Source organism: Bufo bufo, chromosome 6, assembly GCF_905171765.1.
Source record: "Bufo bufo chromosome 6, aBufBuf1.1, whole genome shotgun sequence".
In the NCBI taxonomy this organism is placed as follows: Eukaryota; Metazoa; Chordata; class Amphibia; order Anura; family Bufonidae; genus Bufo; species Bufo bufo.
In genome coordinates, this window is record NC_053394.1 from 434,635,658 (window position 1) to 434,651,695 (window position 16,038).

Below are 16,038 nucleotides of genomic sequence, written 5' to 3' on the forward strand. Positions count from 1 at the left end.
GTGCACCGCTGTACATGAGTAGAAGCAGAAGTGATGATGTCTGACTCTGCAGAGTAGTGCACCGCTGTGCATGAGTAGAAGCAGAAGTTATGATGCCTGACTCTGCAGAGTAGTGCTCCGCTGTGCATGAGTAGAAGCAGAAGTGATGATGTCTGACTCTGCAGAGTAGTGCACCGCTGTACATGAGTAGAAGCAGAAGTGATGATGTCTGACTCTGCAGAGTAGTGCACCGCTGTGCATGAGTAGAAGCAGAAGTGATGATGTCCGACTCTGCTGAGTAGTGCACCGCTGTACATGAGTAGAAGCAGAAGTGATGATGTCTGACTCTGCAGAGTAGTGCACTGCTGTACATGAGTAGAAGCAGAAGTGAGTATGTCTGACTCTGCAGAGTATTGCACCGCTGTACATGAGTAGAAGCAGAAGTGATGATGCCTGACTCTGCAGAGTAGTGCACCGCTGTGCATGAGTAGAAGCAGAAGTGATGATGCCTGACTCTGCAGAGTAGTGCACCGCTGTGCATGAGTAGAAGCAGAAGTGATGATGTCTGACTCTGCAGAGTAGTGCACCGCTGTACATGAGTAGAAGCAGAAGCGATGATGTCTGACTCTGCAGAGTAGTGCATCGCTGTGCATGAGTAGAAGCAGAAGTGATGATGTCTGACTCTGCAGAGTAGTGCACCGCTGTGCATGTGTAGAAGCAGAAGTGATGATGTCTGACTCTGCAGAGTAGTGCACCGCTGTACATGAGTAGAAGCAGAAGCGATGATGTCTGACTCTGCAGAGTAGTGCATCGCTGTGCATGAGTAGAAGCAGAAGTGATGATGCCTGACTCTGCAGAGTAGTGCATCGCTGTACATGAGTAGAAGCAGAAGTGAGGATGCCTGACTCTGCAGAGTAGTGCACCGCTGTGCATGAGTAGAAGCAGAAGCCACATGAGTCCAACTAGTGTGGAATTCTGGAACAAGGACCATTTCAGGACATATATAATCTAGGAAAATAATGCTAACAATAATACCATCTGTGTATTTATTCCAGGTCCTTCTACACTGTGTATTCATAATACTGCTATGAAACTGTTATGTTCATGTAATGTGCCTGGTTCCCCAACAGGTGGCAGTGGATATGGAAGAGAGATCTTCAGATAGAATGGAACTTGCCATTCTATTTTCCCCCTTTTGGGCAGAGGTGGTCTAGTCCTGCTTCTTACCAAGCGATGGGTTGCATGAAGTTCTAGTTAGGTCTAGTACAGCCAAAGGCACCGCACCCCAAAGGTACCAGAGCAGTTAGCAAGTCCAGTAACCAGAACGAAGCTGAGTTTAGCACAGCCAAAGGATAAAGCAGAATATTCAAGTTTGCCTTTCAGTTTACCCCAAAGCCAAATTAACTATTGTCACTAAAGATCAAGTATTTTCTGGCTGCAAGTTTGTTCAAGTAAAGCTGTTAAACTTTCGCCAAGTCTGGACTCGACTTATTCTCCACCTCCTACAACTCTCCCCTTTATTGTTTCCGAGTCTAACCCTGGGGAGCGACGATATCCAGGTAGGTGCACCGTAACACACACACAGAAACGAATGAGGCCGCACCACACCACTCGGCATTCCTATAAACCTGGGACACGATCGTCCGTCGGGGAAGGGGGGGGGGCATGTTCCAAAATTAGCATTTAGGAGCAACGGGGGCGTTACCGATACACCCAGAGGCTCTGCTCCCTCTGCAACTGCTGCACCCTCTGCACTTTGATTTGCAGGACCAGGCAGTGATGAGGTTTTCACTGGCTGGCCTTATCAATCAAAGTACAGAGGGTGCAGTAGTTGCAGAGGGAGCAGAGCCTCTGGGTGTATCGGTAACGCCCCCGTTGCTCCTAGAGGCTCATTTGCATATATTAAAACATAATTTTTCTCAGCAATGCGGGCACATATGAAGATGGGACCAACACAGATGCCTTCAGCTGCCAAGTGCACATGTAACAGGTCAGCCGGTGTCATAGGGACAAATCTGCTGACACATGCTCTTTAAGGAATCCACAGGGTTAATCACCTTTTTCCGGGCCAAGAGGGTTAATCCATATTTCTGGTTTTATAGGTATATAATTGTGCAAAGGAGACCGAAGCAGATGCCGGGCTACGCGATCAAGTGGACTAAGAACACACAACCTAGAGAAAAGAGTGTATAGTAATCCATCGAATTTCCTACCGCATTACACCATTGACTATACCCCAGAATGGATAGAACTGGATGGATCAAGTGAAGCGGCTGTGGTGCTAGTGTTGGTGGTGGCGGCAGGCGGTCGAGTGGTGACTGCCGGTAGGCCAAGCAACCACGCACACACCTTCCCATCCTCCCGCAAATAGAACCTTCTTACCCAATAAAGACACAAAACGCCACTGGGTTGGGTGGTGATCGGCCACAGCTTTTCTTTATTTGTTATTGAACATAACCAAACCACGAGCTTAAGAACTGCTCCAGAAACCGTTACAGGGAGCGGTATGCCAGCCGCTGCCCTCGCAGCGGGCAAGTCTGCCCTTTACATTTCACACCGGGTATTCCGATTGCCTCCAAACCGCCAGCTGTGACTTGAGGATACGATGTAACCTATACTAGAAGATAGAAACATGTATGAACATTCCGATAACCAATGGGAGCCAGAACGGCACCAGAAAACATAACATCCAGGGGAGGGAGGGAGGGAGACGTTCCAGCAGCCAAGAGACCGGCCGGAAGCGGGAGGGGAATTATATAACCTCACAGGGAGGGACGTCAGTGCCCCTTACAAGGGATCATGGGAAAACCTTAACCCATGCATCCCTGGAGAAAAGGGAGAATAGGAAGGGAGGGTAAAACAACCACATGGGGGCCACCATCAGTCCCACAGCACCAACCCTAATCGGATTGGCGCTGTACAGACTGCCGGTAGGCCAAGCAACCACGCACACACCTTCCCATCCTCCCGCAAATAGAACCTTCTTACCCAATAAAGACACAAAACGCCACTGGGTTGGGTGGTGATCGGCCACAGCTTTTCTTTATTTGTTATTGAACATAACCAAACCACGAGCTTAAGAACTGCTCCAGAAACCGTTACAGGGAGCGGTATGCCAGCCGCTGCCCTCGCAGCGGGCAAGTCTGCCCTTTACATTTCACACCGGGTATTCCGATTGCCTCCAAACCGCCACGGAGGAGCCCACTACCTACACCGGGCTCCGACCACCACCCAACAAGAACATGGCCTGTTCCACTCCGTCCTGAAGCCCCGAGAGGAAAATGTCCAAACCAATGTCGGAAAGGTGGACACCATCGGACCTCAATAATGCCCTGTTGTCGCCCTCTAGCTGCCGGTGGCGAACGGCTACACCACCCCTGGATCTAATAAACCTAGAAATACGGGCATTTATGGTCCTACGACTTTTCTCCATTGCGTCTGGGTCTCTAGCCCCTTGCCACACCAACCGGGGAATGATCTCCGACCAAACCAGGACCAAATCAGGAAAAAAGGAAGAAAAACGTTCCATGTCGGAACGCATTAAGGTCATGAGCTCCGCAATTCGTAAGGAACAGAGGTCATTCCCCCCGGCGTGGACAACGAGAATCACTGGGCCGGAGTTGGACCGGCTGATTCCCACAACCTCTGAAAGAACCTGAGGCCAGCGAAGGCCCCTAATACCCCTCCAGAAAACATCGACCTCACGAAAGCCCAGGGTCCGGCCTCCCGGTCTGCATTCCGCCCATCGCGCTGCCCAAAAGACGTAGGAGTGACCGAGGATCCATACGGTCGGACGGGGAAACCCTGAAAAGACACCGTATAAATATAAAACATGGAATTAAGCAACAACAGAACATCCTGATATCACAATTATTATTGTATCATATAAATTATATATATATATATATATATATATATTTGATTTTTTTTTTTTTTTTTTTTTTTTTTATTCTATCAATGGCAACAGGTCAGGGCGAATATAACTGGCGAAGCAACGGGATCGCCAGCGACCAATGCGCATAACATCATCCTCAGAAAGGCCGGCCCTGGCCGCCTCCGTGGCCGCCCCAATACGGAACGAATGGGTACCAAAGTCACGTGGATTACAACCCAACGACACTAAGCAGCGCTGAAAAAGAGAAGAAAACTGGTACCTGGTAAGTGGGGAGCAATCCTGGTGTACCAGGAAATGATCGCCACCCGGCCTAACCGCTAGGTAGGAAGCGACCAACTGAACTGGGCAAACGGGTCCCGGTATGGTGTGAATAGGGATCCACGCTCCGTGACCAAACGTATCGGTTTTGGAACGGCGAATATTTACCCTAACTGACCCATTGCCAAGCACCACATCCCGCAAGAGGAGTCCTCCAGGCTTAAGGCGAGAAGGAGGTACCAGTTCGCAAATGCGAAGGGCGGCAAAAAAGGCAAGGCCGAACGCGACCGATAACAGGAGGGCCTCAAAAGGGGAACCACAAGTTACCGAGCATTCCGAAACCAACCTAACGAGTAATGAGTATGAAACAGGGCGGCGACATTCACGCCGAATGGATTCTTTACGCCAACCCCGCAATGCCTGAGTGACTAAAAAATGCTTGGTGACATCGGGCCATCCCATCAGACGAAAGTAAAAGGCTACGCCCGAGAGGCGTCGCTGCGCAACCACCGCCGAGGAACCCAGTGAACGCAAGCGCAGCAATAATTCAACAGTTACCTCCAGTTTTACGTCATCGGGAGTTACATCCCGTGTTCCTGCTAAATCAAGCCACTCCCCCCACGCCTTACCATGAGCTCTCCATGTCGCCGGGGTCACTGAAGAGGAAATCAAGGACATCAATTCCCGTCCACCAGCCGCCAAAGGTGGGTTGGGCACTGCACCCCAATCTGCTCTGCTCCAGGAAGGAGGGCCCAGAATTCCTGCCAATTAAAACGAGAGAGAGAATCAGCAATAAGATTACATGCACCGGGGACATGACGGGCCCTGAAATAGATGTTCAATTCCAGGCAACGCAACACCAAATGGCGGAGAAGGCTTAGAACCGGAAGGGATGACGAAGATAAGCTGTTAATGCAATGAACCACACTTAAGTTATCAGTCCAGAAACAAATATGACGGTTAGAAAACTGTGGACCCCAGATCTCCACGGCTACTATTATAGGGAATAATTCAAGCAAAGTTAAGTTCCTGCAAAGGCCCGCCGCAGCCCAAGGTTCAGGCCACCGAGAGGCACACCATGAATTATTGAAAATGGAACCAAAACCGCAGGAACCAGAGGCATCTGTGAACAAAGAGAGCTCTGAGTTGGTCAATAGAGGGGACAAAAAACATGTGTGGCCATTGTAAGACGCTAAAAATTGTCGCCATACCAGCAAGTCCGACTTCATGGACTTAGTTACACGGACATGATGGCGTGGAGACTTCAAACCCCGGGTAGCAAGCGACAGGCGCCGTGAAAAAACTCTGCCCATAGGCATTATCCTGCAGGCAAACACCAATAAACCTAACAGGGACTGCAGCTGCCGTAGAGTGACCTTAGTCATTGACAGGAAACCTTCTATTAGGGAAAACAATTTGTCCAACTTATCCCTGGGAAGCCTAAAGACCATGTCAACCGTGTCAATTTCAATCCCCAGGAAGGACAGGCAAGTACAAGGACCCTCAGTCTTCTCCAGGGAGAGAGGAACACCAAAACGTCTCATCAACCGGAGAAAGGTATTTAAAAGGTGAAGGCAAGAGTCATCAGAATCGGGAGCCACAAACAAAAAATCGTCCAAATAGTGAATAATGGACCGGGAACCAGTTTCGTACCTAACCACCCATTCTAAAAAGGTGCTGAACATCTCAAAGTAGTGACAAGAGATAGAGCAACCCATGGGCAAACATGTATCATAAAAATACAAACCGTCAACATAACATCCCAGTAGGTGATAACAGTCCGGGTGAACCGGAAGCAAACGGAAGGCGGATTCTATGTCCGACTTTGCCAATAGGGCCCCCCTGCCAGCTTGTCTGACTAACTCCACAGCCCTATCAAAAGAAACATAGGACACCGAGGAGTCTTCATCGGGGATGGCATCATTTACAGAGGAACCCTTGGGGTGAGAAAGGTGATGAATTAAACGGAACTTACCCGGGTCCTTTTTTGGAACGACCCCCAGAGGTGACACCCGCAGATTAGGGAAAGGAGGGGACAAAAAGGGGCCCTCAATCCTGCCTAAGGACACCTCCTTAGTTATTTTCTCACGGAGGGCCGCTGGATGTTCCTGGGCAGACTGCAAGTTATGAGAAAAAACCGGAAGCCTGCTCAGGACAAATGGTATAAAGAACCCGTACGTAAAACCAGAACGCAACAGTGCCGCGTCAGGCTTATTGGGGTAGAGATCTAACCAGGGGGACATCTCGGAGACGGTCACTGGAGTCTTTTGGCTCAAGAGGGGTGGTAGATTTTTGGGGCCTAATGGGTTGCCGTGCGCAACGAATGGCCGCATGAGAGGCACCACAGGAAGAGCATTCATGCTTAAACCTGCAGAGCCCTGCGAATCGGCAATGGCCCTCATTGAATAACCAGCAGGTTCCTGGACGGCGAACGGCCACCGACCCACCGGTTGAGGAACCAGGGCCGGCAGCCGCTCCGGGAAAGGGCCTCTGAGCCAGCATCAGCCGAAGCCAGACATCAGTGGCTTTGACACCCCACCCCAGTTCGGGTTGAAGAGCTAAACGGCGACGAAATTCTTCGTCGTATCTCCACCATGCCGAACCGCCATGTGCCTTATAAGCGCTATATATCACATCCTGGTAAATAAATAGCTCCGAACAACGCTCAGGAAAGCGTTGCCCCATCACACAACCTAACACTGCAAAGGCCTGAAGCCAGTTATTCATGGTTTTAGCGACTCGCGGCCGCCTCTCGTACGACTTGTCAGAAGGACGTCGCTCTTTATCCACTGATTGTTGATCAATGGTGACTAGGGACCAAATATCCACATACTGATTTGCCCATATTTTCTCCCTGATCTCCTCCGCCAAGTGAGCCCCTAGTGGGCTAACCCCGCAAAAGAAAGAGTCCTTGTGTATAGAGGCTAAAACCGGGGGAGGTTTCTGCGACGCCAGAGGAGGAGAAGGATTTACAGGTTGCAACTTCTCCAATACCGCCTTAAGGGCTGCGACAACCTCCGAACTCTGACCGCCCGCCTCCCACGCCCCCGTATACTGAAACTCACCAGTTGAAGACGGACCCTGGAGCACGGGAGGAAGAACCGCGGTACTCGTAGATGGAACCGGATCTGGAACTGCCGATGGACCAACCGGAGGAGGGGCCAGGCTAGGCGTCCTGGAAGCAGCGACAGGCTCCCGCCTCTTGCGAATGTTGTGTGACACCGAACCAGACTCCCCAGATTCGCTCGTCGAAACATCCGAAGATGACGGTGAGCGCCATCTAGAGGATCTGGAGCGCCTTCTTCTCCCGGAATCCCTGCGATGGCGTCGGGACTGGCGCCTACCAGAAGCATGGCGGGACCGATGCCTGTACTCCCCAGGTGAGGAGGAAGGCGAACGGCGACGACGTCTCCGGACAGGTGCGGTGGGAGGAAGAGGGGTTGCTGGGAAAACAGGAGGCTGCGCTGAAGGGGCAGAGGGGGTAGCAGCTAAATCAGAGTTCCCAGGAGCGCTTGCAGCTTCAACCTGGGAATGGGTATGGAAGGGGGTAGTAACCCCGCCCCCTGCTGCATCTGTGGTGTGTGGCAGACAGACCCCACCACCATTATCTACTGGTGGCAGGGGTTCATTACTAGTGAGGAGATTATTCGTTGGTGGAGGAGTGGGAGGCTGCTCTGACATTGAAGAGGAGCTTGCTTGCGCTCCCATGTTCGCGGCTGCCGCATGTAACAGCGCGCGAATCCGATGGGAGGAAGTGACGGCTGCCGGGACCGGAAGGGGCGGAGCTTGTGACGACGAGCGCACCGAGCGCTCTCTCCCCTGTACAGGACCGCCGGCAGCCTTGTAACCTGCGCCCTGGAGGTGAGACAGAGGGGGGCTATGGCCTAAACGAACAGGTGGGCGAGTCGGACGAGCCGACCGCCGACTTTGTGATAGCGCAGGGGGATCGGGAGCCACAGCCGGCATGTGCAGGGAAGGAGCAGAGGGTTGAGGGGAAGGAAGGGACAGACCGGCCACAAATGCCGTTAACCAACCTTCTCCCTCAGCAGAAAAACGCGCCAGAAGCGCCTCCCTAAGGGCATCATCTGCGGACATCTTGGCCAGGAGTGCTGAGGGCAGACGTTCCAGCAGCCAAGAGACCGGCCGGAAGCGGGAGGGGAATTATATAACCTCACAGGGAGGGACGTCAGTGCCCCTTACAAGGGATCATGGGAAAACCTTAACCCATGCATCCCTGGAGAAAAGGGAGAATAGGAAGGGAGGGTAAAACAACCACATGGGGGCCACCATCAGTCCCACAGCACCAACCCTAATCGGATTGGCGCTGTACAAACTTGAGAGGTGCCCGAAGCTGAACTGGAGGAGGATGGTGCGTCAAGGTTCCAAGCGGAAGCTGTAGAAGATTGGGTGTCCTGTGTTAGTCAACTATGTCCTCAGAACTTTTCGAGTTCAGGTACGTACTTCACTATTTCTGCGCCTTCCTTCCTTTCTGAGTCCTATGGAAGTGTGAGACGGATTATATCTCAAAGTGACGCTCTCCTGGTGGGACCTAGTTCAGACCAAGATTTCCTGAATTGACGGCTCCTGGTCCCTGCCTGCCTTTCAACCAGAGCTCCTTGATTGAAGACGCACCAGTCTTTTTCTATGCGCATTACAAGTGATCCTTGTGAGTATATCGCATACATCTGATGCGACAGGTGTCTGAACATACTACACCATAGTGCGTTTTTTCACTGCATTTCAGGTTTCCATGCAACTGTTGAAAATTAATGATGGAATGTGGTCCATCTAACTGAAGATTTTTTCCGAATATAAGAGAGAGAAGAAAATAGGAACAGGAACACTTAAAGGAATCTTCTCTTGCAGCGCAATCCTTTCTTTTATTACTTTATATAATTGTGCGTCTTTGTAATTTGTACAAGCCTGATGAAGGTGGCGGACCGCCACAGAAACGTGTAGCTTGCCTATGTTTTTAAATAAATCCATACCAACCCTGAAGTCCTCCTGTGCAGCGCTCTGTCTTTCTGCCCAAGGCGTTCATGTCTCCAGATCATTCCAACAGTGACATCACATAATATTTCCACCAGTGACATCACATAATATTTCCACCAGTGACATCACATATTATTTCCACCAGTGACATCACATAATATTTCCACCAGTGACATCACATATTATTTCCACCAGTGACATCACATAATATTTCCACCAGTGACATCACATAATATTTCCACCAGTGACATCACAGATCATTGCCATCTCTGACATCTTACATCATTCCCACCTGTGACATCACAGATCAAGTCATCTTACAAATGGATGTTCAACAGGACCCTGCACAGACAGAATACAGGCTGTGACAGAAAGCTCCTGCAGGGCGGTGGTCGTACTGGACCCCCACCCTCACCCCGCAGGCTTCTTATGGCACCCTTCCTGTAATTACTGATAAGATAGTGGTGGTTCCCTGTAATATACACCTATGTTGTAGGACATCACTTACCGTTAACACAACGAAGAGGAAAGACCAGCGATCGGCATGAACCTTTCCTTTTTTGAAAATGAAGGAGATTAAATAGACGTAAAGAACCATGGACGCGCCGTACGCAAGGATTTCCAGTATCTGCAAGACAATATTATAAATCATTATCAAAACACATAAAACATTACCCAACAGAGTTCTGGAGCAGAGATCGGCAAAGAACAGCAGCCACCAGCAGAGAACAGGAGCCACCAGCAGAGAACAGCAGCCACCAGCAGAGAACAGGGGCCACTAGCAGACAACAGGAGCCACCAGCAGAGAACAGGAGCCACCAGCAGAGAACAGGAGCCACCAGCAGAGAACAGGAGCCACCAGCAGAGAGCAGGAGCCACCAGCAAACAACAGGAGCCACCAGCAGAGAACAGGAGCCACCAGCAGACAACAGGAGCCACCAGCAGAGAACAGGAGCCACCAGCAGAGAACAGGAGCCACCAGCAGAGAGCAGGAGCCACCAGCAAACAACAGGAGCCACCAGCAAACAACAGGAGCCACCAGCAGAGAACAGGAGCCACCAGCAGAGAACAGGAGCCACCAGCAGAGAACAGGAGCCACCAGCAGACAACAGGAGCCACCAGCAGACAACAGCAGCCACCAGCAAACAACAGGAGCCACCAGCAGAGAACAGGAGCCACCAGCAGACAAGAGGAGCCACCAGCAGACAACAGCAGCCACCAGCAGAGAACAGGAGCCACCAGCAGACAACAGCAGCCACCAGCAGAGAACAGGAGCCACCAGCAAACAACAGGAGCCACCAGCAAAGTACTGGAAATCTCAGTAGAGTGCAAGAGGTTTAGCACAGTACAGCAGGTGTTGGCAGAGTATAGAAGGTGTAAGTAGAGTACAAGAGCAGTCAGCAGAGTACAGGAGGTGTGAGAAAAGTACCAGAACCATCAGCAGTGCAGGTGCTGTCAGCAGAGTACAGGAGCAGTCAGCAGAGTACAGGAGCAGTCAGCAGAGTACAGGAGCAGTCAGCAGAGTACAGCAAATGTCGACAGAGTACAGGAGCTGTCAGCAGAGTACAAGAGGTGTTGGCAGAGTACAGTAGCCATCTGCAGCATACAGATCAAGTAGCGGAGTTCAGGACCCCAAAGAACTGCTCTCACTGCTAGATTTGGCAGGTCCATGCACAATCTGGGCTGTCTGTGTAATGCTCCATTTCCATTCAGCTGGTCACATCTGGCAGGGTCAGCTGTACATACGACTGTATGAACACAGAGTCACACTTACCAGCAGTGCAACTTGCAAGGAAGAAAGAATTATTTTGTAGTTGAATGCAAACAGTATGGCTATCATCAGGAAGAGCAGCAGCCAGTAGAGGGCGATGTCCACCAAGGCCTGTCCGCACCAGTACGCCGATGGGAAGAGGCCGGAGATCCGCAGCTGAGAACGAGCCTTGATCTGAAAGAAACGGCAATAGAGCCGATGGTTCAGTAGACTGCAAACATAGCAAAGCCCTTTCCATCACTGGAGATGAGGGCATCTAAGCACCATCCACACATGGGCCCCATCTACTAGGACTGCTCTGTGACACCTGGCATTGGTGTAATATCCCATAATTCACTGCACCCACAAATGCAGATCTGGATGTGACCTGTGTAATGGAAATGATGTCGACATAGTCTGCCCGATCCTGGGCATATCTATCAGCGCAGTGCGGAAGGATTCCAAGTGGCAGATTGCAGTGAATGCAGCTCTGGGTGTGACCGGAGCATGCGATGTTACATCACATTTTATATTATAGTCATAAAGAAATCAGCGTGGCTTGGGGCCCAGCTGGGGGCATTAGCAATTTGCTGAGGGATCCCAGATGGCAGCAAACATACAGTTGCAAGAAAAAGTATGTGACCCCTTTGGAATGATATGGATTTCTGCACAAATTGGTCATAAAATGTGATCTGATCTTCATCTAAGTCACAACAATAGACAATCACAGTCTGCTTAAACTAATAACACACAAAGAGTTAAATGTTACCATGTTTTTATTGAACACACCATGTAAACATTCACAGTGCAGGTGGAAAAAGTATGTGAACCCCTAGACTAATGACATCCCCAAGAGCTGATTGAAGTGAGGTGTCAGCCAACTGGAGTCCAATCAATGAGATGAGATTGGAGGTGTTGGTTACCGCTGCCCTGCCCTATAGAAAACACACACCAGTTCTGGGTTTGCTTTTCACAAGAACCATTGCCTGATGTGAATGATGCCTCGCACAAAAGAGCTCTCAGAAGACCTACGATTAAGAATTGTTGACTTGTATAAAGCTGGAAAGGGTTATAAAAGTATCTCCAAAAACCTTGCTGTTCATCAGTCCTCGGTAAGACAAACTGTCTATAAATGGAGAAAGTTCAGCACTGCTGCTACTGTGAGCTGGATTTCATCACCTTCAGACCTTGTTTACACCATAGTTAGCGTAGTGGTAGGACCCCTTGCCATGCTGAATGACCATGACGTGGTGCATGATGGGCTCCGATATTTTCCTGCCAGGAATATATTGGCAAAAGTCTCAGCTTTTAATATCTGTATTTATGACTAGCTAGTATAGTCAGTATCATATCCGTTTGGTGCATTTTTTTCTGTGATTTATATGATTATATTTTCATCCGCACAATGCTTCGTTGTGTGTAGGATGCCTTTGTGGTGCATGTGGACCGCGCCGACATCCTACATTGTATGCATTTTTTTGCTGGGGATAGCCGTTTGCTGCGGTCCTGTCACGAGGGTGTCAAGAGCCACGTCTGACTCCATTATACCCGGGGTCAGGAAGTCGCAGCAGGTGGCTGCGCGCTCTATGTATAAAGATAGTGCTGTTTCTTAATGGTAGCTTTCTGGATTTGCCTTGTAACCCTTTTTGGCTCACTCAGGGCTGTTTCTTGTCCAGCAATCCCAACCTCCTTATATTCCCCTCTCCCACTTCTATGGTTGCCAGATATAGAGCTTCCTGCCTGGACTTCTATACTGATCCACTGGAGCTGTGTAGCTGTGATCCCTGGTTGTTGTTCCAGAACGTTACCCTCCGGATCCCTGTTGGACTTTTGTTGTCTGCTGTCGTCGTCCACCTGGGATTATATGTTTGTCTGTATTGTCTGTCCTCTCCTTGGTGTTTTCCTTTAGTGTCAGTGGTGCGGACTAGTGTTCCCACCGCCCTGTTCACTACGTAGGGCTCATCTTAGGGAAAGCCAGGGTTTAGGCACGTGATCGGCGTACGGGTGAGGAACCCGTCTAGGGACGTCAGGGCAGTCAGGTGCCAGCCTCAAGGTGAGTCAGGGGTCACCACCTTTCCCTCTCCCTTGGACAGGGCCTTCCCATTTCCCTCCCTTTGTGTACGCCGGTCATGACATTATATCTGGCCCTTATTTTGTGTAGGTAGAAAAAAATAAAATAAAATACTTTTTCTTTTTCTGCCTATCTAGAATCCAGTATGGATCCTATTGCTGCTTTGACAAAACAACTTCAAGGCCTGTTTATGGAGGTGGCAGGATTGAAGGCGTTAGTCCTCCAGCAACAGCAGCAATTGCAACAGACCGCAAGCCCAGCGGTTGCTACAGGTAACCAGGTTGTTGCGGAACCCAAGGTTGTTCTTCCTGACAGATTTTCTGGGGGAAGGGACAAATTTGTGACGTTCCGTGAGGCCTGTAAGTTATATTTTAAGCTGCGCCCTTACTCCTCTGGTAATGAAGAACAGCGGGTGGGGGTTGTTATTTCCCTGCTTCAGGGGGACCAGCAATCCTGGGCGTTACCCACTGATTCCCAGGCTCTCCGGTCAGTGGATGAATTTTTTGGGGCTTTGGGTCTCATATATGATGACCCTGACCGAGTCACTCTGGCTGAATCAAAATTACGGAGACTCCTACAGGGAGAGCGGCCGGCAGAGGAGTATTGCTCAGAGTTCCGTAGGTGGGCTACGGATACCCAGTGGAACGACCCGGCTCTCAGGAGTCAGTTCTGCTCTGGGTTATCCGAAAGGATTAAGGATGCGCTTGCGCTGTATGAGACTCCCTTTTCCCTTGATGCTGTTATGTCCCTTTCTATCAGAATAGATAGACGGCTGAGGGATAGATTGAAAAATCCTGAGCAATTGGTAACCCCTCCGAAGCAGCAGTCAGCCTGTACGGACTTAGACGAGCCTATGCAGCTAGGAGGAACTACTCGTCAGGTCCATCCTCCTGAGGCTCGCCGTAGGCGTGGGGTTTGTTTTTTCTGTGGGGGGAGGGGTCATTTCATTAATGTCTGTCCTTCCTTTCCCAAAAACAAGAGACCGTCGGAAAACTACTAACCCCAGGCTGTGTGGAGGATGTCAGCCGGGGGGTATATGTTTCCTCCATACGAACATCTCAATTTGTGTTGCCAGCGGTTATTGTTTTTGGTGATAAGACGGAGTCTATTTCTTTCTTTCTAGACAGTGGAGCAGGAGTAAATTTGATAGATGCCCATTTTGCCCGCACTATGGGTTTGTCTCTCTGTACGCTACAGAGACCTATTCCCATATTCGCTATTGATTCTGCTCCTCTGTCTCAGAGAAACCTCACTCACATTGTCCATAATTTACACCTTCGGGTAGGGGACCACCATAACGAGTGTCTTTCATGTTATGTTCTGGAGGGGCTTCCCACTCCTGTGGTATTGGGTCTTCCCTGGTTGGTAGCGCACAATCCAGTGGTGGATTGGCAGGCCAGGGAGATATTGGAGTGGAGTGAGCAGTGCAGAGAAAATTGCTTAAATAGAAATTGCTTAGTCGCCTCCATAGCTACTCTACCTAAATTTGTTTCGGACTTTGAGGACGTTTTTTCTGAAAAGGGTTGTCAGAAGTTACCACCTCACCGTCCTTATGATTGCCCGGTTAACCTGATTCCCGGTGCAAAATTACCCAAGTCCAGGTTGTATAATCTTTCGGGTCCCGAGAGACAAGCCATGAAAGATTATCTCTCCGAGAGCCTGGCTAAGGGACACATCAGACCCTCTTCTTCACCCGTGGCTGCAGGGTTTTTCTTTGTTAAAAAGAAAGATGGGGGCCTGCGTCCTTGCCTAGATTTCCACGAACTAAACCGGATAACCATCCGAGACCCATACCCTCTTCCTCTCATTCCTGACCTGTTTAATCAGATTGCGGGTGCTAGGTGGTTCTCCAAACTTGATCTTAGGGGGGCCTACAATCTGATTCGTATTAAGGAGGGGGATGAGTGGAAGGCAGCTTTTAACAACCCTGAGGTAACATTTCGTTAATGACATTTTTAGTCATCTTATCGGCAGGTTTGTGGTGATATACCTAGATGATATTTTTATTTATTCGTCTGATCTGAAAACACATGAGGTGCATGTCAGACCGGTACTGCAGGTCCTACGGACGAATAAATTATATGCGAAAATTGAAAAATGTGTCTTCGCCATTCAGGAAATACAGTTCCTAGGTTATTTATTATCTGCTTCAGGTTTCCGTATGGATCCTAGGAAGGTCCAGGCAATTTTAGATTTGGATCTTCCTGAGAACCTCAAAGCACTTCAACGGTTCTTGGGCTTCGCAAATTTCTACAGAAAGTTCATTAAAAATTATTCGGTGATTGTCAAACCCCTTACTGACATGACTAGGAAGGGGACTGATTTTTCTAAATGGTCTGACGCCGCTAAAATTCCTTTTTCCTCTCTAAAAGAGAGGTTTACCTCGGCACCTGTACTAATCCAACCTGATGTCGCCCAGCCTTTTATTGTTGAAGTAGATGCGTCAGAGGTGGGAGTGGGGGCGGTGCTGTCTCAGGGTCCGTCTCCTGGCAAATGGCGTCCTTGTGCTTTCTTTTCTAAAAAACTATCTGCAGCGGAGAAGAACTACGATATTGGCAATAGGGAACTATTAGCTATTAAACTAGCGTTTGAAGAATGGCGTCACTTTTTAGAGGGGGAAATCCACCCCGTCACGGTGATTACAGACCACAAAAACCTTCTGTACCTCGAATCAGCTAAGCGTCTCACCCCTAGACAAGCTAGGTGGTCGCTATTTTTTACCAGGTTTAACTTTTTTATTACCTATCGTCCTGGGGCAAAAAATACCAAGGCAGATGCATTATCTCGTTGTTTCCCTGGAGGGGGTAATGTGAGTGATCCGGTGCCCATTCTTCAAAGAGGAGTGGTTGTCTCTGCGGTACACTCTGTTCTGAAGGGGAAGGTGTTAGAGGCCCAGGGGGACGCCCCGGTCTCTTGCCCCTCAGAGAAATTGTTTGTACCGTTAAACCTGCGTCTCAAATTATTAAAGGAACATCATAATTCGGCACTTGCCAGGGTTTAGGCACGTGATCGGCGTACGGGTGAGGAACCCGTCTAGGGACGTCAGGGCAGTCAGGTGCCAGCCTCAAGGTGAGTCAGGGGTCACCACCTTTC

At 49.8% G+C, this 16,038-nt stretch overlaps 1 protein-coding gene across 1 annotated transcript in view; it reads right to left on the reverse strand.

The window, feature by feature from the left end:
• The window catches only part of LOC121003062 (ABC-type organic anion transporter ABCA8-like), a 242,076-nt gene that overhangs the window by 64,747 nt on the left and 161,291 nt on the right, over window positions 1-16,038 (reverse strand). Inside the window, exons 24-25 of the mRNA XM_040434618.1 lie at window positions 10,899-11,069; window positions 9,633-9,752 (exon numbers count right to left, since the gene is read on the reverse strand). Of these exons, the coding sequence (XP_040290552.1) occupies window positions 9,633-9,752; window positions 10,899-11,069 (291 nt within the window). The remainder of the gene's footprint in view (window positions 1-9,632; window positions 9,753-10,898; window positions 11,070-16,038) is intronic.